This window comes from Pelophylax lessonae (genome assembly GCF_965119305.1).
Source record: "Pelophylax lessonae genome assembly, chromosome: 4".
NCBI classification, from domain to species: Eukaryota; Metazoa; Chordata; class Amphibia; order Anura; family Ranidae; genus Pelophylax; species Pelophylax lessonae.
Window position 1 is genome coordinate 525,597,677 of NC_138771.1, and position 24,257 is coordinate 525,621,933.

A 24,257-nucleotide genomic window follows, 5' to 3' on the forward strand; every position below is an offset into this window, starting at 1 on the left:
TGCGATGTAAACATGAAATCATTGACGACTAAGCAGAACAAAATGCTGACAGCGAGCAATGGTCCCATGGATGGATTGTTGAGGTTATACCGAATATTTGGTGGGTTTCAGGAGATGTAATGGCTAAAATCTGAATTTCATTGCTGTTTTATTTTCATGCCCTTTTTTGCCCATTTGCATTTATTTTTCCTGAAATGTGGTTATTTCAAAGGGAGAATGTTGAAATAACTTGTTTATCAGAGCTATTGTTTGGGTAGAATGCCATGTGTCTTAGGGACTGTTTCTGAGTTCTGTGTCTCATGGCGTTCTTATTGTGTCTTCAGCGGAAACGCCTTGCCTCAAACTATTTGAGTAACCCGTTCTTAACAGGGAAAGGTAAGTTCCCTACCTTTGGGACTCTAAATCTCTATTCGCATGACTTTGTGTGATAAGGAACACCTGCTCCCTACTGGCCCCAGCACTTTATTTACCTAATCTAGCAAAGCAGCACAACTATGATTTTAGGAATGAAAGCATACTCCAGCTTTCTGATCGTGTTTGATGTTATACCCATATTTAGGGTATAACATGAAAAATTGTCAGATTTACTAATCTTACACCCTCAAAATGCTCCTTCCCTCCTACCTCCCTGAATCGCAGAGTTCTCCTCTCTGCTGCCATCTGTCTTCATTTGAATTCAGCACTGAATCTTGGAATGGAGAGACTACAAGTCCCATCTACCATCATGGCAGAGGGACTCATAGATCTCATTGGAGCACAATTTGCACTTTGTAGTCCATTCAAAGGATAAGTTCACCTTCTGAATATGCTCACCATCACAATAAATCACCCCCCGTGACAGCGGGGCTCCGATCATGGGTGCAATCCTTTGCAGGCGCCAGTGTAAAAAGATAATAAATGCATATTTCTTACTTGCAAAATGATGTGTATTTATTATTTTTTTTACTAAAGGTGAACTTAGCCTTTAATTTCTTCAGCACCATAGCTGAAGGTCTGTATGTCCATACATTGCATATGCAATGCATTAATCATGATTGTAATGCTCTGCAGGCTCTAATGCAAAAATTTAATAAATGCACATTTATTTTTGCTTATGTGGGTGCACTTATTACATTTTTTGCAAAATGTTTATCCTATTGCTTGTATAAATTATTCAGTCTGCAGGATCCTGTGAAAGAAGCTGGATTTGTACCTCTTCAGCAAGTCAGATCTCTGTTTCTTCCACAGATACTGGTGTCGATGTTGACACTTATAGGGTTGTTGGATAGCGTGTGCCCTTATGGTTACTGTGGTTTCAGCCCTCAGCCCTTACATTACCACTATGTTTTGTAGTCCTGTCCTGGTGGGAGGAACCACAGCACCCAGCAGGTGACATGGTAACTGACACATCCAGAAGTGTGCAAAAGCAGCTGATCATTTTTTGCAGGATGCTACACACTGGATTTTTATACAACCGAAGTAGTCGCTTTAAAGTGCAATTCCAGCCCAAATATTTTTTTTATTTTAGATAGTGAAAAGGGTTAGAATCCCTGCCAGGTTTTTTTTTGCTGATTGTAGCCCTGATGGGAAAATGTTGTCTCGCTGCCCAGTAACAGCTTTTTGACTGGGACAGGAAGTGAAGGGAAAAGAAGAATCTGTCCACCGGGACACAGTTTGCAAATAAAAGTTGATGGTTGTTTGGACCTTCCTTCACTCTACTCTGGATGTGCTTTTATTGTTTCTATTTCTCTTCTCACTTCCTGTTGTTAAGATAATGCTTCCATGGCAAAAATTTCCAAATCAGGTTTACAGACAGTATTTAAAAACACTTTAATGACCTTTCCCCAATCTATCTAAAATGAAAAGCTTTGGTTGGAGTTTCACTTCCACCACCTTGGATATTTCTAGGAAAGAAACAATATTTCCCAGATCCATCTATATAAATAAATGGGGGGGGGGGGGGTCCAGCTGTAAGACGCACAGGCTATTCCAAATTGTTAACTATGATACAAATGACTTTAATTTCAAAAGATGAACTTCCCAAGGACGTGTTCACTCTAACCTTCACACTGTTGTTATGACACATTTCCTGATTCCAGGACTTTCCTAATTAATACAGTTATTAAACGCTTCACCAAAGCTGCATGATTAATGGTCCTGTAGCTGTTTTGCAAGCAAATTGATTACCTTATCAAGTTGCTAATCATAAAATTGTGTATCTTAAGATGATCCATATTGCTAGATGAATGTCACTGAAGGTCAAGGCCTTGCTCCTTGAGAAAGTCCCTTGTAGCGCCAGCTAACATTGTCTAGTAGAGTTAATGAATATTTGGTTCTAATGAATTACCAATGCAGGGTTAAAAAACAAATAGAAGAACTCTTAGGCTCCATTCACACCTGAGCGTATCGATTTACTGGTGTTTTTCGGGCATTTTTTAAGCTTTTTGTGCAGCTTTTGCAAGCTTTTTTAAAGCATTTCAGAAGTGTATTACAAGCATTTTGCAGCTTCAAGTGTTTTTGTTTCCCAATAGAAAGCACTAGGGGGAGAAGGAGAGAAAACTAGGGGTGGAGAGCTGCTATTTAGGCATTTTAACAAGCGTTTTTCAGACGTTTCTATTGAAGTCTATAAGGCAAAAAGAAGTTCATGTACTTTTTTGAGCTTGAGGCGACAGAACGCTCAGATTTGAAAAAAAAGGCCATTTAAACAAATTAGATTTTGCTTGTTAGGCGTTTTGGAGCTTCAGAGCTGAAAATTGCTCAGGTGTGAACAGGGCCTTAATCAATGAAAAGTGATGCAAAGTCTGCATGTAAAATTACCCAATTTGCTACATTTTCAGCCTTGCTGTACATATTCACTTTATGTTTCCCTCTGTCTCTCCTCTCTCTCTCCCGCCACACTCATAATAGTAGCTGTCATTTAAAATATTTTTTTTCAATCATCTATGTTATTATTTAGCTTTTAGAAGAAGATGGATGCATGTCCAACACATGACATAATTATGATATAATTTTTTTAACATAACAGAGCCACCACAGGAACATTAAAACTGTTTCTACACTTATGGCACTAAGCATAGTAAAGCCTAGAATGCAGACACCTGTAATGCCTGCCCTATAAGAACCCACAGAAAGAGACTGACAATCTCTCAATACAGTCAGGAAGTAAGGGGGTTCATCTAAAGATACACAAAGTTTTGCTTTGTATTGCTGTATTAGGTGCCCTTAGTGAACTCATTATGATATCAATTTTTTATTATTAAAAAGAAATATTGTACATTGTATCAAATATAACAGCAAAAACTTGACACATTTCTTTGCAGGAAAATACATAAAAATAAAGTAACTAGACTCCTCTGTGGATTCAAAATTACTCTTGTAGCCAAATCCAATTTCTTGCCTCTACGAAAGTTGACAAAGTAGAAACATTTGGGTTGGTTTACTAAAGGCAAATAGATTGTGCATTCTGCAAGTGCACTTGCACTCATTTTCCTTAGTAAATGTAATAAAATAACACTTCACTTTGTAAAGAATACCCAATCAGGTGCAAGAAAATTAAAAAAAATAAACATTTTTTGCTTTGCAGAGCTTTACCACATTTACTAAGCTCTAGGGAAGCTTTTGCTTTTAGTTATTCCTCCTTATTGGCTCAGCCCAAAGACCCGCTGTGCCTGCTGTGTGATATGTAACTAGGGACTAACGTTTTTTAGCCTTTGTTGTTATAAAGAATGAGAACACAATGACTGCCCCAGGTATTTGCCATGCAGTGGCTTTACTAGTGTAGTCCACGTCATTACATATATTCCTAATTTTTGTAATCCTAGACATCTCTATGGTCATATTTTTTGGCACAAAGGTATATTGGAACATTTCATAACTTTCTTCAAACCAATAGACGGCTGTAATTCAACATTTCAATAGGCTCTTTAATCCAGACAGTAGCTTAATTTTCTCCAAAGAACAGTCTGCAGCCTCAATAAAGTAGAGAAATGAGCATGTACCCATTGGTTTATAACACCAGTATACAGATTTTGCATGATCAGTGTATGCACTCACCCTACAACACTGACCTGACCACTTACCCATACCCCTTACATAGTTTGCACACCCCCCCCCCCCCTTCTGTGTTACACATTTGCTTTCACTCTGTCCACTAACATGTTTTTACCCTTCTTTATATGCTAGCCATTACGGATTCCTGTTGGAAGGTATGTTTCAAGGTTTACCCAATAAAGAATACTTTGTGATTAAACATATATCGTATTATATTTAGCTTCCCATTTATGTAACCCTTAAGATGACCAATGTCACAAAGGGAAAAAGATTTATGTAGGAAGGTTATCTGCGTATATTTAGCTTCAGCAGTTCTGGGACTTTGCCAAGATTTAGATATGTGCGTTATTAAGTACCCATGGGGTTCCAGGTTTTAGATCTACAAAAAAATGTGCTGTGAAATATGTGTATTTATGTAGACTGACAGAGCCATGTGTGAGATTACTGCAAAACCTGTGATTGTTCTGCTGTTGATTATAGGGTAAGGGCTTTACTTTGTCTTGTCACCCATTGTTTTGTAGCGTTTCTGTACCTACATTTACCTTTTACGTTTTGTGCTGAATTGCTCAGTAGTGATGATATGGACCCCGATGTACTTTTATATTTCTGCAGTTTATAGTCCCCAGAAAAAGCATCTGTATGATGGTTCACATCACTGGCCAGTAATGTAAAAAAGTAGTTTAAAGTAACTTCAAAACTTCATTCCTTCCTTTTGAATGAAGTAAAGGGATGGTAAATCAGTTTTCTTTCCTATCTATGAACAGTTGGGGAGAATCAGTCGCTGTCATTTAAAACACATGTGATAGAGACATCATCAGGAGTGCCACATCAATGTCTTAATCCACCCATCGACGGATCAAAATTTGGCCGGTTCAGCAGGAACCAAACAAATTTCAATCTATCCATGGGCAGGTTTTGTTTTGTTGTTTTTTTTTTTTTTTTACCTTCGATTAGCTGTCGCAAGTCATCATTGTATTCTGATGGCTAGGAAACCTCCCGTTGTCAGAATACAGTTGCACAGCAGGAGGGAACGTTGATGGGGGAATTGAGCGATTTTCTTTTCTTGAGCCCATGGTTAAAGGAAAAAAAATTTAATGCCTTAGGAATCTATAGTTGTTTTTTGATTCCAGAAGAAAACAAAATGTATCCAATGTGTCTACGGATACAGAAATCCCCCAGGACTTAGACAATGTATCAAAATGTTTAGTGGACTAAAAACAAGGCTCCTGGGCAAACAAACCTGTGGCATGAGCTGTGCAGAAAGACAGCCAGTGAATGTTTGTACCAGATTCAGCGACAGAGCAACTCATTTGCCCATAGGTACATTTTTTCTTTTGATTCTCTAGCTCAGTTTTCAGTCCAAACATGTATGCATCCACATGAATTTACATGCATAAACTACAGAAATAATTACTGAAGATGCAGAACTCTTAGTTTGTATGCAGCATAATGTAGGGCAAGATTGCCAAGCACAGTCTGAATGACCTGAGCCCAGGGTTTTTATGCAAGGGTACATGAGTCCTTAGTTTTGGATATACAGTGCCTTGAAAAAGTATTCATACCCCTTGAAATTTTCTATATTTTTTCATGGTACAACCAAAAACGTAAATGTATTTTATTGGGATTTTATGTGATAGACCAGCACAAAGTGGCACATAATTGTGAAGTGAAAGCAAAATGATAAATGGTTTTCAAAATGTTTTACAAATAAATATGTAAAAAGTGTAACGTGCATTTGTATTCAGCCACTCTGAGTCAAAACTTTGTAGAACCACCTTTCACTGCAATTACAGCTGCAAGTCTTTTTGGGGATGTCTCTACCACCTTTGCACACCTAGAGAGTGACATTTTTGCCCATTCTTCTTTGCAAAATAGCTCAAGCTCTGATAGATTGGTTGGACAGCATCTGTGAACAGCAATTTTCTTGCCACGGATTCTCAATTGGATTTGGGTCTGGAGTTTCACTGGGCCATTCTAACACATAGATATGCTTTGATCTAAACCATTCCATTGTAGCTCTGGCTGTATGTATAGGGTTGTTGTCCTGCTGAAAAATGAACCTCCGCCCAGTCTCTTGCAGACTTTAACAGGTTTTCTTCTAAGATTGCCCTGTATTTGGCTCCATCCATCTTCCCATCAACTCTGACCAGCTTCCCTGTCCCTAATGAAGAAAAACATCTCCACAACATGATGCTGCTGCCACCACTACTGTTTCATGGTGGGGATGGTGTGCAGGGTGATGTGCAGTGTTAGTTTTTCACCACACATAGCATTTTGCTTTTAGGCCAAAAAAGTTCAATTTTGGTCTCATCTGACCAGAGCACCTTCTTCTACATGTTTGCTGTGTCCTCCACATGGCTTCTCTCAAACTGCAAACAGGACTTCTTATGGCTTTCTTTCAACAATGGCTTTCTTCTTGCCACTCTTCCATAAAGGCCAGATTTGTGGAGTGACTAATAGTTATCCTTTGGACAGATGCTCCCACCTGAGCTGTGGATCTCTGCAGCTCCTCCAGAGTTACCATGGGCCTCTTGGCTGCTTCTCTAAATAATGCTCTCCATGCCCGGCCTGTCAGTTTAGGTGGACTGCCATGTCTTGGTAGATTTTCAGTTGCACCATACTCATTTTCGGATGATGGATTGAACAGTGCTCCATGAGATGTTCAAAGCTTGGGTTTTTTTTAAAAAAAACCTAACCCTGCTCTAAACTTCTCCATGACTTTATCCCTGACCTATCTGGTGTGTTCCTTGGCCTTCATGATGCTCATTAGGGTTCTCTAACAAAACTCTGGGGGCTTCACAGAATGGCTGTATTTATACTGAGATGAAATTACACACAGGTGGACTCTACTAATTAGATGACTTCTGAAGGCAATTGGTTCCACTAGATTTTAGTTAGTGGTATCAGAGTAAAGTGGACTGAATACAAATGCATCCACACTTTTCAGATATTTATTTGTAAAACATTTTGAAAACCATTTATCATTTCCCTTCCACTTCACAATTATGTGCCATTTTGTGTTGGTCTATCACATAAAATCCCAATAAAATACATTTATGTTTTTGGTTATAACATGACAAAATGTGGAAAATTTCAAGGGGTATGAATACTTTCTTAAAGCGGAGTTCCGGGCACAGAAGTCATTTTTTACTAAACATACCCCCGGGACAGTCAGGGCTAGCACATTCCACAATGGCTAGCCTCTGATCTGTCCCGGTTCGCACTTACCTTTTAGAAGAAATACTTACTTATAAAATTTCTTCTCCAGCGTTGCCATCTCTGTTGTGGGCAGCTGAAGCCGGCGCGGTCCTCTTCTGCGTCTACTTCCGCGTCTTCTTCTCCCAGAATGCGCCTGCACCGGCCCCTCTCGTCACTTCTGGTGCGGCGCCGCATTCCTAAACAGCTTCTGGGCATGCCCAGAAGCTGTTTAGCAGGGGAATGCGGCGTCGCCCGGAAATGAAAAGCGGGGCCGGTGCCGTCGCATTGATTCCTGGGAGCTATGACGTTCAGCTCCCAGGAATCATAGCGAGACAGGAAGTGACGGGGTGAGCCGCGGCTCCGAGGGAGGACGTACTCTGAGGTGAGTATCTTCGATCTTCAATTACAAGGTAAGTAAACAAAAAAAAAAAATAACTATCCAATTCCTTTTCAGGTGAGGTCTACCTAGCGGAGGGGCACAAAAAAAAATATTGTTTTTGTGCCCGGAACTCCGCTTTAAGGCACTTTAGTGGTTTTTGTTTAAGTCAGATTGTGATAGCATGTATCACTTTACTATTAAAGTTATAATTTGGAAAAATAGCATATAAACACATTCCATTTCATCTTTACATCAATGTATTTGGCAAGTTGCTGGTACCTCTGATCCACAATTTGGTCTTCATTTTCTATGTATGGGGATACCATATTCAAGTAGAATCAAACTGCACACAGAGAGATTACACCCTCATTTCTCTTTCTTTTAAAGCTGAACTCTGGGATATGCATTGTCTAAATACAACAGACGTGTATTCTTACTGGAATTTTGGTGTGCATTGTGTATTCTTCCAGATCTATGCAGTCATCCAGTGTGAGACTTTGCCTCCGTGAAAGAGCTTCCTGTAATAAAGGCCGGTCACTACTGCTCCCCCTTTGTGCAGGGTGACAGGTCTTGTCTCCTCCCCCTCCTGTAGTTTTCTACAGGCAGCCTGTAGTGGGTGGGGCCTACTGTGTTCCTTCCACAGCTCTGCTGTCTGCACAGGATATGTATAGCACAGTGCATAGTGATTATGTTTCAGTTACTTTAACATGGTAATATCTGATTTGCAAAGCCATTTTGGTGTATGCAAAATATTCACATATATCCATTATGACTATTAATGAATATATATATATATATATATATATATATATATATATATATATATGAAGAAGCAAGATCGCTATCATCACAAGAGGATTGCAGCATTTTTTGTCAGCACTTCCAACAGGAGTCAAAATGTGTTTGGGGTTGTTGGGGTCTCTATAACAGAAACCTAAAACAGTTTACATATTTCACAAACTTTACACAGCTGTGTATGTGCTGTAGTTTGTACGGTTAATTAGTTGTTTGCGTACAATTTCTGAATTTAGACTTTAATTGCTCAATAACATTTTGCATTCTTTTCTTTCAACTATTGATCTAATAATGTAAAACTTTCGCCTCCCAGTTGGCACACGCACATTGGTGGTTCCATCCCGAGGACAATCATGCTGCGGCGGCCTTGGAGGCAGCTATTTTTACGTCCTATGAATCTCTGCAAAATTTACTGCACCGTAGATCTACTATGGGCAGGCCGAACACTGCACTTATCTCGGTCACTCTACGGGTTTTTGCGGCTACCGCATTGGGTGAGGCCGACCCTCCGGGGTCGTACTCCCCTAATGCCCCCCTTTGGCACAATCCACGGTTTCGGGAGTTTTTCGGTCGGGACGACGGTATCTTTTGGGCCCGTCTTGGGGTGAAGTCTGTTGATCACCTGTATGTCCGGGGAACCTTCCGGTCCTTTGCGGACATGCAGTCCACTTTTGCTGTACCATCTACGGCTCATTTTCGCTACCTCCAGCTGAGACATGCGGCGGCTGCGCAGTTTGGCCTCCGGGATGTCTCGCTGGAGCCATCCCCCTTGGAATATCTCCTTTCTGACTCTTCACATGAGAAACTGGTCTCCACATATTATCGTAGGCTTTTGCATTCTAAGTCTAAGCGCTTGGCGGTGGTTGAGTCCCAGTGGCGTGAGAACGTCCCGGACTTGACGGAGGAGGTATGGCATGACGTCCTTCCTGAACAAATCCTGGTTGTAATTTCCTCCAGGGATAGAGTCATACAATTTAAATTCCTGTATAGGGCTTACTACACTCCCCTGTTCCTTCATAAAATTGGTACATTATCCTCCCCCCTCTGCTCTAAGTGCTCTGATGGTGTGGGATCCTTCTTTCACATGTTTTGGGATTGTCCCCCTGTCCGTGCCTTTTGGTCAGGGGTGACGGCCTTTATAACTGATATCTCTCAATTGTCCAATGTCTGTAACCCCCTTCGTTAACTCCTAGGGTATGTGGATGATGAGGATGCTCCGGCTCGCACGAAACTATTTCTGCGTTTGCTCTTTTTCTATGCTAGGAAAGCTATTGCTCTCCGTTGGAAATCTTCCACACCCCCTGACGTTCCATTTTGGATCTCTATTGTTAATCAGGCTCTACCTTTGTATAAACTGACGTATGAGGCCAGAGGATGTCCGAGGAAATTCAGTAGAATCTGGTCCTTCTGGGTAGACTCTGATCTTACTGCCTCCTCGGTGTCTGACGCTTCCTAGGCGATGTCTAAAGTGACTTCTTTTGCTCCGCATGTGTCGTTATATATTGCTTATAATAATGTGTTACCCCCCCTTTACCACGATTACTGGGTATTCTTTCTACTGTGGTTCTATTTTGTTAAATGATTGGAGAGGATGCTTTGTATGTTCTGTATCCTCTCTTTTATGTTGCACTGCCATTTTTCTTTTGGTGAACTGTGTTTTGTTTGTTTAATAAAAACCTTTAAAAAAAAAAAAATAATGTAAAACTAGAAAACGTACAATATCCGAGGAAATTGTGTGAACTGTTCTTGCCGCCACCGGTAGTCTCCAGCTGGAGTGGGCGGAGTAACTATGTGTGTGGGAGTGGCAGCAGGTTGTGTGGTGTGTGTGTGTGTAAGTGGTGTGTGTTGTGTGTGTGTGTGTGTGGGGGGGGGGGGGTGTGTGTGTGTGTGGTGTGTTTAAGTGTGGTGTGTGTGTGGTGTGTGTGTTTAAGTGTGGGGTGTGTGTGCGTGTGTATGTGTGGTGTGCGTGTGTGGGGTGTGTGTGTGTGTGGTGTGTGTGTGTGGTGTGTGTGTGTTTAAGTGTGGGGTGTATGTGGTGTGTGTGTTTAAGTGTGGGGTGTGTGTGCGTGTGTATGTGTGGTGTGCGTGTGTGGGGTGTGTGTGTGTGGTGTGTGTGTGTGGTGTGTGTGTGTTTAAGTGTGGGGTGTATGTGGTGGGGTCTGTGTGTGGTGTGTGTGTGTTTAAGTGTGGGGTGTATGTGGTGGGGTCTGTGTGTGTGTGTGTGGGGGGGGGGGTTGTGGTTTAGAAATTGTGGCAAAATTTCTTCTTCGCTCACCCTCTAACTATTTTCAGGCCCCACTCTCTTTGAACATTCCACCATTCCTTCCTATGGGGCCAATTTCGCCAAATTTCGCAAACCATTCGGCGAAACCTTCCAAAAAGTAATAGCAACGGGTTGGGGAATGATCCACTCGTTTCAATATATTACTTGTCTATGTAGTGTAAAAACTGTGGGAGGAGTTAGGGTGCCAAATTTTCCCATAGGCTTTCACTGTAATAAGAATAATATACATGTGAAAGAATAGTAAGTGTACTTGCCATAAACCAGAACACTTAACTAGATTATTTTCTTTAGAAGTCCCCAAGTCAATGGGTCAGGTTATTTCCCATTTACATGTAGAGTACACTGAAAAGATACATGATTTTAAGATGATATTATACATCTGTGCCTGTTATATACAGTATATATGTATATATTTTCTTTTGTTTTGTTTCATGTTTATTGGCTTTTATTGTTGAACATTTTTCCACAATCATTTTTGTTCCCTATAAGCTGGCATGAATATAAAAATGTGATAAAACTTACTTAGGATTCATTAGCAGTGGTGTAGCAGGTTACCAAGCAAGGCTTCAGGTCATTTCTGGCTAAACTAAAGTTTTGGATTTTAATGAAACTACTGAGAAACAGTGCTTTATTAATTATTATAGCTCAAATGGCTTTAAAGCGGTATTAAACCCAAAACAAAAACGTATTCAATTGCAGCTCACCAATTCTCAACTGTGATGGCTGCATTAGTTTTCTTTTTTATGTTTTTTCCTTTTTTTTTACCTGGTTATATAGCCAGTGCGTGTTGTTTTTCAATGGCACCCCCAACACAATGCAACGCGGCTTCCCGTACTGGGAACCACAGTGTACTTGCAGTTTCCATGCAGGCTGAATTTTCAAAAATGGAGCAGGGACCTTTTTCCTGCGTTTTTAGGGGGCACAGCAGCCCATTCAATTGAATGGGCTGCTGTACCTGTGCAAATGCGGCTTGCCAAGCCGCACAAGTGTGAACCTAGGGTCAGGTAAAAGAAGCTGTTTACTGCATAATTGATTTAATATCTGTATTCAAAAAAATGCTAATGCATCCAAAATTACCAACCTCCATGTAACACCTTTCTCAAAAAGCTAGCTGGCGTCCTTGTCACTATGGCAATCTGCCCATGGCTTCTGGGATCTTCCTCTTTCTAGCACTGGGTCTCTACCAGATTTCCCCTGGATGTCTGTTAGTGGAGCTGGCCGTTGCAGGGCATCCAGTGAACGTAATTGACAGAAGAATAGGGCTTTGTTCTTCTTTGTGTTCACACTTGTGATCTCTTTTAAGTGTTCACAGTGCAACAAGGCACAGACTGCTCTCATTGGCTCTGTGCTTATTGCCTGTAATCTGCGCTGTGACAGCTTGATCATAGGCATTGTCAGTGCGCCTTGCACATGCACACATGTTGCTGAGAGGACATTTATAACAGTTCAGTTAGTCCCCGAACTGGCTGTTTCATTATAGTCAGGGAGGTTCATTTTATTTTGTGGTCACCATTTCATGGTCAGTCAGGGGGGCCAGCAGGTAGGGCATTTAGTCAAATCTCTTTTTATTACTCATTAAATGATTGAACTATCCAGTTACCTATACAAAGCAGTCAGACTTCAGTATACAGCAGTGGGATTCCTTTTAATTGGTTGCCGTGGGTTACTACAAGTTTCAGTTTGCCTTGGTAAATAAGCCTTTTTTGTTCTTTACAAGCTGCTTTATCCCAAAACTATTTCATTTATAGTTTCAAATGCTGTCAAAACCCAGTTGGCACTTTTTAATTTATGTAATTGTTTTTACAGTATGCAATTTAATTTGTCACATTTATTGGCATATAAACTCTGCAACAAGTGCTGTCAAAACATTTAGTCTTGAAATATGTGATTTTTAGCATTAATTTGATGATCACTTTCTTATATTACCAAAAGAATCAAATATCCGTGTGATAACTTTTTCTTCTTGTTATGTGTTGATAGGATGAGATCATTCACGATGTACACTGCTCAGCATGCAAACGTGGCAATAACTTGCAGCCCTGTGGAACCTGCCCAAGAGCTTACCATCTAGACTGCTTGGACTCACCTGTCAAAATAGCACCCAAGGGGGTCTGGATGTGTCCTAAGTGCCATCAAAAGGTGAGAAGCAGCGTGCTATACACTGCTGCTAAAAGAGAAGTATGGGTTTTGCTTTTTTTTTTTTTGGAATCATACTTCGTCCAATGCTGCATCTGTTCCCCACCGGCTCTAACACTGAGAACCGAGCGATCAACCCAAGCAATCAAACCGTAAGTCACTGGCTCTCTGCTCTGCCCCATATAGTTGCGATCCTTCCCAAGCCTGGACCGGCTTTATGACGTCAGCAGACAGCAGGCTTCAGCCCGCTGTCTGCTTAAAATGGGTCACAGGAGTGCAGAACAAACTGCACTCCTGTGATCCATAGAAGTACAGAAGAAGCCAATAAACCGGCTGTACTTCTCCTTTTAACTGTACAGTTTTCACCTTATTCGAAGCTGAACTTTGGCTTGATACAAGAGTCATGTGTATTCTTACTTGACTCTTGGTGTGCTTTGTGTATTTCTTCCAGATCTTCCACGGCTGGTCACTACTGCACTGTCTGCTTGTGCAGGGTGACTGGTCTTGTATGCAGTAATATCTGGGTTGTAAAGACATTTGGTGCACACAAAAGGAATTTGTGACTACTGAGGAATACATTTAAAGTATTACTAAACCTAGGAGCCTGCATTCACTATTTCTGGTCTCCCACAGTACACAGAACATAGACATGCAATAGTTTTAGTAAATATAAACAGCTAAATACCTTTTCTCATCAGCAGTATATAGCAGTCATGTGACTTCTATTAGTGTCCAGCCGAGCACTGGTTAAAGTTGGTAGGAGGAGTGTTCATTCTGCTTTCACTGCCCTATACGACAGCATGACCCCTGACCCTCAATCTGAACAGTGCTGATTGGCCCTGTGCTGATCACATGCACCCTTCTAAGAAAAAAACAAAACTCTCTAGCAATACACACCAAACTGAGCATGGGCAGCTTGTCCCCTGGCCTCTATAATATCCAGAGATGAGTTGGAGACTCTGGAATAAGGTGAGGATCAGAGAAGACAGGATCAAACAGCTTTTTACACAATGCAGAGGATTAACCCCCTCGGGTTCCACAGTGAGTATACCAAGCATGCTTTATTACATATACAGACTTTATTGTTGTGGGTTTAGTAACACTTTATATGCAAGTTTTTGTGTATCTTGAATTCAGCTTTAAATCGGACCTTTCATTAACTTATAAGCCTGCCCGAACAAACTGCTCATGAGTCACAAAATACAGCAACAGTATATTTTTTTCTGCTTGACGATAGATGCTAATAGGTCTTGGGATTTTTTTAGGATTCCTATGACTCGGGCTACTCACTGTTTTTTCAAACTGGTTAAATTATGGTAAAGGTGGAGCTTACAGTACAAGTTTGCCTAAACAAATTCATCACATGTCAAAATATACAACATTATGAAGTATAATTAATATATAGCAGTAAAAAAAAGGTTTACCTTTTGATACTGCTACCCTTTGGGCTCCAGTCCAGTGACTTTGCCTAGGCCGGGATGCTGTCATCAGTATGCTGCAGGCAGGAGGGAGCATTTCTTCAGTTTCCTCTCGCCAGTGATTAGACTAAGACATTGTACCTATGTAGAAATTTGCAAAAAATAGAGGCTGCAGCAGGGGCTCATCTGGACAGACAGTGTGTCTTTTAAGGTTCAGGTACTCACTGATGCATTTCTTAGTGAAACATCTTTGTCATATTAATTCCATAATAAAGTTGCTTTTCTACAAGATGTGTCAGTAGAATAATTGGACTTTATTAAGACAAGAAATTCATTTGAGCTGTTTTAGATTTTTTTAATACCCAGGCTGTTGCTATAATAAATCACTTTTATCTCACAGTGGAATGGCAGCTAACACTCCAGTACCAAATACCTTCATAGACCAGAAACAGGCAAAGGGATGCTCCTTCTTCATTATTCAGATAATCTTGTTGGCTAGAATAGTGCAAAGCAGTAATTGTTTTCTCTGACCATAGATAGCAGCACTTCAGTGGATGTGTGGGAATCATATAACACTCACAATCAGTCAGCAATGGCCATCTACTGCTAAATATGCAGAAGATAGTCACAGGGAGCTGGCATATTACAGAGTGACATAGATCGGTAATATATACCCTTGAAGGGTTCATTGTGTATCATTAATTGCTTCATGAAAGGTACATTTCAGGAAAAGTTATACCAAGCCCTCACATATTGGAACTCACCTGCCTGGGAGCTTTATCCATGAAAGTGTTTTGTGTTAAATCAGGCCTTAGGACTGCCAAATCCTACTTGTTGAAATAAACCAGGTGTCTGTTCAAAAGTGCTTTAACCAGTTGTGAATTCTGGGGATGTTGTACGTGCAAAAAAAATAAAATAAATATAAATAATTGCACTGAACATTTGTAGAATGCCTTGTCCTTCTGCCCCACGGCTGCTTCCTCCCCTCGTGCTTTTTGGCAATTTGGAACTGTCAAATAAACCAGTTGTAGATACATTTTCAGACAGAGAGATACAAAGTAACATTGTTACTGTGTGCCTACTCTATTGCATTCATCTGCAGATCCAAGGGCGAATTCACACTATGCAAGCTGGCAAATTGCAGAGCAACCGGAGCGATCACCGCTGCAGTCACTTTACGTTGCCGGCTGTGCTAGGGGGCAGTGTGATGTGTGATTCAGCACATCGCACTGCACCCTTTTTTTTTGCTTTGTACAATCTTTATCTGAAGTGTACAAAATGTACACTTCATTCATTGCAATTTTGGGTGGCGTGCTGCTCTGCCTGGCATTGCAGTGCGGTTTGGGCTGGTGCTCTGCAATAAAATCCAGCATGTCTGCAATTTTAACGCAGCACACTGCAGTGCAGCGCTAAGCTGCATTGCAGTGAGAATGGGACACAGGAAACAATTGTTTCCTGTGTGACCCTTCAGTGACAGCTGTTTACCATGAGCAATAAAATGTGTGTCATCGCACATTGTGTCAATTGTCCCAAAGGGGTGAACTACCATCTGCATATATTGTCAGATAAAACAAAGTGTTTTTTTTTTTTGTTCCAAAATAACACTTTATTAACTTCTAAATTATCCTAATCAGCCCTAATTAAAGTTACTAAACCCAGGGCCCATCATTCAATATATCTGGTCTCCCACAGTACACAGAACATGGAAATGCAATTATTTTAGTAAATATAAACTGCTAAATACCTTTTCTTATCAGCAGTATATAACAGTCTTGTGACTTCTATCAGTGTCCGACTGAGCACTGGTTAAAGCTTGTAAGAAGCGTTATCATTCTCCTGTGACTGTCCTATGAGGCTGCATGACTTCTGACCCTCTGTCTGTCTGGACAGTGCTGATTGGTCCTGTGCCAATAACATGCAATCCCCCCCCCCTAAAAAAAAACCCCAAAAAACTCTGTAGTAATACACACCAAACTGGGCATGTGCAGAGTGCCCACAAGACTCTGTTCTATCAGAAATTTTTCCAAGTATTAACTGTGACGTGAGTCACTTTGGTTGGGGGGCATGTGGAACCCAGATTGATTTAGGGAGGTTGGGAGACTACTTGTTCAGCTTCCCCAGCCCCTCTTATGTGTAAGTCACCCTGTGTCTATTAGGGGCACAGGGTGACCAAGAACCCCAGTCAGGTCTGCACTAATCAGACTCGCTGTACAACCACACCGGACTCAGCATTTCCTGTTACCCCAGTTATCCTGGGTTCTATATGTGTGGTTTGTGTTGAAAGAGAGAAGGGCTCTTTCACTTGGGACAATACTATTTCCCTCAGGAAATACATAAAGATATATTGCAGATTGCTAGGATATTGCAGAAGCATTTCATAGACCCTTGCTAGTGGGGTTGGGGTTTGTTATTGTTGAATACCTGCATTCCATTGTTCTATTGTTCCTGTCTGCCTTGAGAAAGCATATTATGGGATGTGTATGTTTGTGTGGATTGGCTCTAAAGGGGAGGGGATGTCCCAGAGTGTATATCTCCTTGTGCTTTGTGTTTCAATAAACAGTTCATTCTGGTTTGACTCCAAAACTTGTACTGCCGAGTTCCTGGGGTAACTATAGCCAGATTCATGGATCCTGTGTTCCAGAGCTTAGTAAGCAGGTCCTTGGCAGAGATACCCAGTTGAGGTGTCCGGATTCCGTCAGATTAATAATTCAGCTTTTTTTTACTTTTTATTTGTTTTCTTTGTTGGGTTTTTTTTTTTCATAAAAAAGGTCAAAATTTTAAAAAAAAAAGAAAAAAAAATTAATTAATTAAAGGCTGGTTTTTTTTTTTTTTTTTTTACAGCCTTTAATTTTTTTTAAGCATTCTTTATTTAAAGAAAGTTGTCACATTTACAATAAACAGAAAAACATCAATATATATATAGACATAACCATCCACATACAAATTCAGAAAGGGTACCATTAAGATACCACTATAAGTCTAGGTCTAAAATATTCAACATAGGTACAACTTAAACCCATCGTGGGCCAAAATCATAGCTCAACAGACTTCAAGAAAGTAGAGAGTTTGTTAATAGCTCGTCATGAAACCCAATGCACTGTGGAAGGGTATTCAGGATGGGTGAGAAGTGAAATGTAAGATTAGAAAAGAAGAAAAGGGAGAGAGAAGAAAAGAAAATGAAAATTGAGGAAGGAAGGTAGCAGGTGAGGCAGAACCACCAGCGGAAGGAGTAACAATAGTACACCTGTTGCCTAAAGAATTTAAGCCTGGCAGACAAATGGGGTTCAAGAATGTCGAGGATTGACAATGTAAGAAGTGTGTAGCAGTGAAGTAGATTATCCCACCAGAATCTTTTTGAATTCATCCGTACAGGAAAATTGAAGCCAATAGAAGCACATTTTAGTAAACTTTTCAGTTGTATCTTTGAGTGTGCTAGTCAGACCTTCCATTTCCCTAATGTCCCCCACTTTAACAATCCATTGACATAGAGTAGGCTGGTGCTCCGATTTCCCTAAAGGTAGAATACAAGCCCAGGCAGCGTTAACTAGGTGCCTCACCACCAATTTTTTTATATGTGGACAGTGGTGCAATAGGAAAAAGGAAGGTGTGAAAGTTAATGTCCTGTCAGTAAATTATTGCATGATCACATGTACACCGTTTCAAAAAGTACTGAGAACTGGGCAGGACCAGAATAGATGTAACATGTCCCTCTATCAGCACCCCACCTGCAACACATTTCAGGTGCAGAGGGATAAATACGGTGCAGTACTGTTGGGGTGTGGATTTTTTACCCCAATTCTTGAAACTTATTGCATATGCCTTTATTTCGTTTATGAATACCTTTGCATTGTTTGTACCAGAATTGTAATTAAAAATTGAAAACAGCACAAACTATAGTATGATATTTATGTTTTTTAGCTATGTCTATGGTTTTAAATGCCTACTGTACTAACAGTCTAATATTGTACTTATTTCTTTAAATTTTTCTACATTTTTTTTTTTTTTTAACTATTGCAGTGTGTGAATTTGTGTGACTTTTCAACTGCAGTTCTATCTTTTTTTTTTTTTTTTTTGCACCTCTACTCATTTTTTTTTCTGCTTGTTATGAAATCATATGTCTAATATTTGCTCTCATCTTTCTTTGTCTGTCTTTAGGTATTAAAGAAGGAGACAGTGCCATGGAGTGGAGCTGTTGCTATTGTCCAGTCCTATGTAACACACAAATCAGGTATGGTCCTTAATAATATGACTGATAGTGAGAGAAGCTGTGTTTTAAGCTGCCTTTAACTTTGATACAATTACTGGTGACTGTGAAAGGGAGACACCTGTAAGGTTAGGGTTTTGTGTGGCATTGGGTTTAGATACTGGCAGATAAAAGAGAAGAGGACGTTTTTTTTCTCTGGTATAAAACATGAAGTTTACTATAGGAAACGGCATGAGTGGGTGACCTTTACCACCTAACTATGGCACCATAACTCTAACATATCTAACAGAGGGGCCCCTTCGATTTTGTTTACTTGCTTAGCAGAACAATAAAATGTAAAAGTCCCCAACACTTAATGCCTGGTACACACTGTCAGCAGGCTGAACAAAAAAAAAAAACTGAGGAGCTCACTGTACTAACTATCCGATGTTAGTACAGCGATCTTTCCGCTGAGTTATTGTGTTCAGACAGGGGGATTTCCCCCACCAGAACAGGTGGGCAGTGCTGATCTGATGCTGGTTTTCCAGCATGTCTGCTCGACAGAAGCTGGCCGACTGGTCTACACATAGGCCGAATGTCGCCTGGTTTCTGTTGAACAGATTGGTACTGGCTGATGTTAAGCTCATGTGTGCCAGGCTTAGTCCAGCTAACGTTTGCTTAGAGCTGAATTCCAGCCTTAACTTCAGTTTTGCAACAGTTATACAAGCTTCTCTCTTGTACTGAAATTACTTACTCTGATTTCACTGCACTCTGAGAGACTTTCACAATTTGTGTTAGAATCTGCAGCAAGTCAGATAGAGCCCATCTCATTTTTTGGGGAGGGGGCAGTCCCTTTGTCAGAACACAATAGCTCAGTGGGGAGATTGTTGTACTAATATTTCATAGTTAGTACAGCAAGCTCCTCCCAAGCTCAAGCACACACTCAAAGTGTGTACCAAATTGGAATATGTAAAGGCTGAGGTCAGGGCTCTGTGCAGGGCACTCAAGTTCCTCCACACCAAACTTATGAAATCATGATTTTATGGAGCTGACTTTGTGCACAGGGGCACAGTAATGCCAGAACAGCAAACTGTTGAAAATGCACAATTGTTTAAATGGTCTTCGTATGCAGTAGCATTAAAAGTGCCCTTCGCTAAAAACACCATTTGGATGGGGTTTTCAGATACTTTTGGCCATAGAGTAGATGTGATGGTCAAATGTCCACAAACCTTTAGCTATATAGTGTCCATCGGAACTAGCAGAAAACCAAATGTTCCTATAATGTACACAGCTTTTTCATGTTGCCACTTGGGCATATTTGTCTAAAATTATTCTGACGCACTGCCACAGCACATATATACAGTATCTCACAAAAGTGAGTACACCCCTCACATTTTTGTAAATATTTTATTATACCTTTTCATGTGACAACACTAAAGGAATGACACTTTGCTAAAATGTGAAGTAGTGAATGTACAGCTTGTATAACAGTGTAACTTTTCTGTCCCCTCAAAATAACTCAACACACAGCCATTAATGTCTAAACCGCTGGCAACAAAAGTCAGTACACCCCTAAGTGACAATGTCCAAATTGGGCCCAAAGTGTCAATATTTTGTGTGGCTACCATTTTTTTCCATCACTGCATTAACCCTCTACTGCATAAAGTTCACCAGAGCTTCACAGGTTGCTCCTGGAGTCCTCTTCCACTTCTCCACGATGAGATCACAGAGCTGGTGGACGTTGGAGACCTTGCGCTCCTCCACCTTCCATTTGAGGATCCCCACAGATGCTCAATAGGGTTTAGGTCTGAAGACATGCTTGGCCAGTCCATCACCTTTACCGTCAGCTTCTTTAGCAAGGCAATGGTTGTCTTGGAGGTGTGTTTGGGGTCGTTATCATGTTGGAATACTGACCTGCGGCACAGTCTCTGAAGGGAGGGCATCATGCTCTGCTTCAGTATGTCACAGTACATGTTGGCATTCATGGTTCCCTCAATGAACTGTAGCTCCCTAGTGCCGGCAGCACTCATGCAGCCCCAGACCATGACACTCCCACCTCCATTCTTGACTGTAGGCAAGACACACTTGTCTTTGTACTCCTCACGTGGTTGCTGCCACACACGCTTGACACCATCTAAACCAAATAAGTTTATCTTGGTCTCATCAGACCACGGGACATGACTCCAGTAATCAATGTCATTAGTCTGCTTGTCTTCAGCAAACTGTTTGCGTGCTTTCTTGTGCATCATTTTTAGAAGAGGCTTCCTTCTGGGACGACAGCCATGCAGACCAATTTGATGCAATGTGCGGCATATGGTCTGAGCGCTGACAGGCTGACCCCCCACCCCTTAAACGTCTGCAGCAATGCTGGCAGTACTCATACGTCTATTTCCCAAAGACAACCTCTGCATGTGACGCTGAGTATGTGCACCCAACTTCTTTGATCGACCATGGCGAGGCCTGTTCTGAGTGGAACCTGTCCTGTTAAACTGCTGTATGGTCTTGGCCACCCTGCTGAAGCTCGGTTTCAGGGTCTTGGCAATCTTCTTATAGCCTAGGCCAACTTTATGTAAAGCAACAATTCTTTTTTTCAGATCCTCAGAGAGTTCTTTTCCATGAGGTGCCATGTTGAACTTCCAGTGACCAGTATGAGAGAGTGAGAGCGATAACACCAAATTTAACACACCTGCTCCCAACTGAGACCTTGTAACACTAATGAGTCACATGACACCGGGGAGGGAAAATGGCTAATTAGGCCCAATTTTGGCATTGGCACTTGGGGGTATACTCACTTTTGTTGCCAGCGGTTAATGGCTGTGTGTTGAGTTATTTATAGGGGACAGCAAATTTACACTGTTATACAAGCTGTACACTCACTACTTTACATTGTAGCAAATTGTTATTTCTTCAGTGTTGTCACATGAAAAGATATAATAAAATATTTACAAAAATGATCTCTGCTGTTCAGTTACCTTCCAAACTCTACACTTCATGCCCACAGGTACAATCACTACTTCCCTCATTCAACCCCACTACCATAGACGAGGTTGCAAAACTAGTTGCTAACGTCCATTTAACCACCTGCCCACTGGATCGTGTTCCCTCCCAAATGCTACATTCACCCTCCGGCTCTATTCTACACTCTCTAACCCAGATCTTCAATCTCTCCCTCTCTTCTGGTATCTTCCCCAACTCTCTAAAACATGCACTGGTCAACCCAATACTTACAAAGCCATCACTGGACCCAACCAATCTTAAAAATCTATGCCCTGTTTCCTTGCTCCCCTTTTTATCCAAACTCCTTGAACGTCTGGTCTACAACAGACTGAGCAACCACCTTGCTGAGAATAGCCTTCTTGATTCCCTTCAGTCTGGATTTCGGCCTTAACACTCCACTGAAACTACTCTCCTAAAGCTAACAAACGATCTACTAACGGCCAAAACCAATGGACACTATTCTTTACTCCTACTCCTAGACCTTTCTGCTGCCTTTGATACGGTTTACCACCCTCTCCTCCTCAAAAAACTCCACGCCTTTGGTCTCCGTGACTGTTCTATTCGTTGGTTCTCGTCCTACCTATCCAACCACACCTTTAGCGTTACTTACAATTCTACTTCCTCCTCTCCTCTTCCTTTCTCTTTTGGGGTCCCCCAAGGTTCTGTTCTCGGACCCCTCCTATTTTCAGTCTACACCTCCTCTCTGGGTCAGCTGATAGCCACCTATGGCTTCCAGTGCCATCTCCTTGCTGACGATACTCAAATCTACTTATCCACCCCTCAGCTCACTCCCTCAGTCGCCTCTCGTATGATTAATTTACTAGCAGATATATCAGTATGGATGACAAACCACTTCCTCAAACTCAATCTATCTAAAACTGAACTTATAATTTTTCATCCACCACGTGCCCCTTCCCCTGATCTCTGTCATAATCGATGGCACTACTGTCAGCCCCTCCCCGCAAGCCAAGGTCCTAGGTATTGTCCTGTACTCTGAACTCTTCTTCAAGCCCCACATCTAAGCACTGTCCAAATCTTGCTGCCTCAACCCCTGCAACATCTCCAAAATATGCCCCTTTTTAACCAATGACACAACAAAGCTCCTAGTTCACTCCCTGGTCATCTGGCACCTTGACTACTGCAATTCCCTTCTCGCTGGCTTACCACTACATGGGCTAGCCCCCCTTAAATCCATCATGAATGCTGCTGCCAGACTCATCCACCTTACCAATCGCTCAGTGTCCGCTATTTCGCTCTGTCAATCCCTGCACTGGCTCCCGTTCACCCAACAAATTAAATTCAAAATCATTACAACAACTTACAAAGCCATCCACAATTTAGTTCCCCAGTTACATCACTAACCTGGTCTCATTATACCAACCTAATTGCTCTCTTCGTTCCTCTCAAAACATCCTGCTCTCTAGCTCCCTCATCACCACCTCCCATGCTCACCTCCAGGACTTTTCCAGAGCCTCTCCAATCCTGTGGAACTCCTTACCCTTGATTATCTTCTACTATATTAGCTTTTAGAAGATCTCCGAAGACCCTCCTCTTTAGAGAAGCCTATCCTACCTGCACCTAACACTTTACTCCCTTTTTTCCATCAGCTCATCCCCTACAGTTATTACCTTTTGTTTCGCTTGACCCTCCCTTCTAGTTTGTAAGCTCTAAGTCCTCCTGTATTGAATTGTCTTGTAACTGTATTATCTTCCCTAATATTGTAAAGCGCTGCGCAAACTGTTGGCGCTATATAAATCCTGTATCATAATAATGTGAGGGGTGTACTCACTTTTGTGAGATATTGTACTTCTGCTCCTTCTTTTGCCTTTCGCATCTATTGCTAGTCCCCTTTACAGCACAGTTAAACTGTATTTGTATCAGACAGCTGACCCTCTATATTCTTTTGCAGTGAAAGAAGAGGAAAAGAGAAAGTTATTGAAGAAAGGCAACGAGTTAAAGAATGAACAGAGACAGCTAGAAGATCAAGAGAGACTTCTGAGAGAAGCTATAAAGGTAAAGTTTTAAAAAAACTTGGAAATTTTGATTGAATCCTCTAACCTTTTTGTTGTTTTTTTAATGTTTATTTTACACATTTATTAGTGTCGACAATTATTCCACAGCACTTTACAAGAAAACAATGAACCCTTTACATCTGCCCCGGACACAAGAAAGAGCTTAAAATGTTATGCCTCTCACACAGACCCTGTGATAGTCATACACACACACACGTTGCAAGGCAACTTTGGGAGAAAGCCAGTTTAAATATTTTTACAAATAATTAGTAGGTTTTTAATTGCCATCTGTGTCCCCTTGGGAAAATTTACCCTGCCTATCTGTTCTTTTGTCTCTTGTCTTTGGGACAAAAATTACGGGAAATCCAAAATTTAATTTCAATTGCAACAGCACATTAGAGGAAGATTTCCATTAGAGACACCTTTTTGGTGACAACTTAAAAGGTGTCCCTATTGCTCATTGACGGACACAGTCTCTGTTCTTCATAACAGTAGGGTTATACTGCCCCCTACAGGAGTAGGACACTAGGCAGAAAAAAAGTTCTGGCTACGCCTATGGGCACTCCCAGGGGATATACCCTCTCTCTCCCTGCTATAGGATGTCAGTTTTAATCTGCCTAGTCAGGAGTAAGACCCTAGTCCCTTTGCTGGGATCTCTGGTCCTGGCAAGAGTTTTTTTTCTAGATAGTTTTTTTCACCGATTTTTTTTCTGTGAGATCTACAAGCAACTAAGCCAGATCTGGGCAACAGGCTGGATATATAGATCCAGTGGTCACCCCAGCCGGCCAGCGAGCGCGCGCAGACCCCTGCTCCTCTCTAGGTTGGC

The 24,257-nt window shown here is 41.3% G+C and overlaps 1 protein-coding gene across 2 annotated transcripts in view; it reads left to right on the forward strand.

Moving 5' to 3' along the window:
- Positions 1 to 24,257, forward strand: part of PHF21B (PHD finger protein 21B) — a 207,360-nt gene that overhangs the window by 169,040 nt on the left and 14,063 nt on the right. For both annotated transcript variants that reach the window (XM_082257220.1, XM_082257219.1), the window contains exons 8-12: positions 324 to 375; positions 4,162 to 4,184; positions 12,666 to 12,824; positions 18,395 to 18,467; positions 23,329 to 23,432. In XM_082257220.1, coding sequence (XP_082113346.1) covers positions 324 to 375; positions 4,162 to 4,184; positions 12,666 to 12,824; positions 18,395 to 18,467; positions 23,329 to 23,432 — 411 coding nt within the window. The remainder of the gene's footprint in view (positions 1 to 323; positions 376 to 4,161; positions 4,185 to 12,665; positions 12,825 to 18,394; positions 18,468 to 23,328; positions 23,433 to 24,257) is intronic.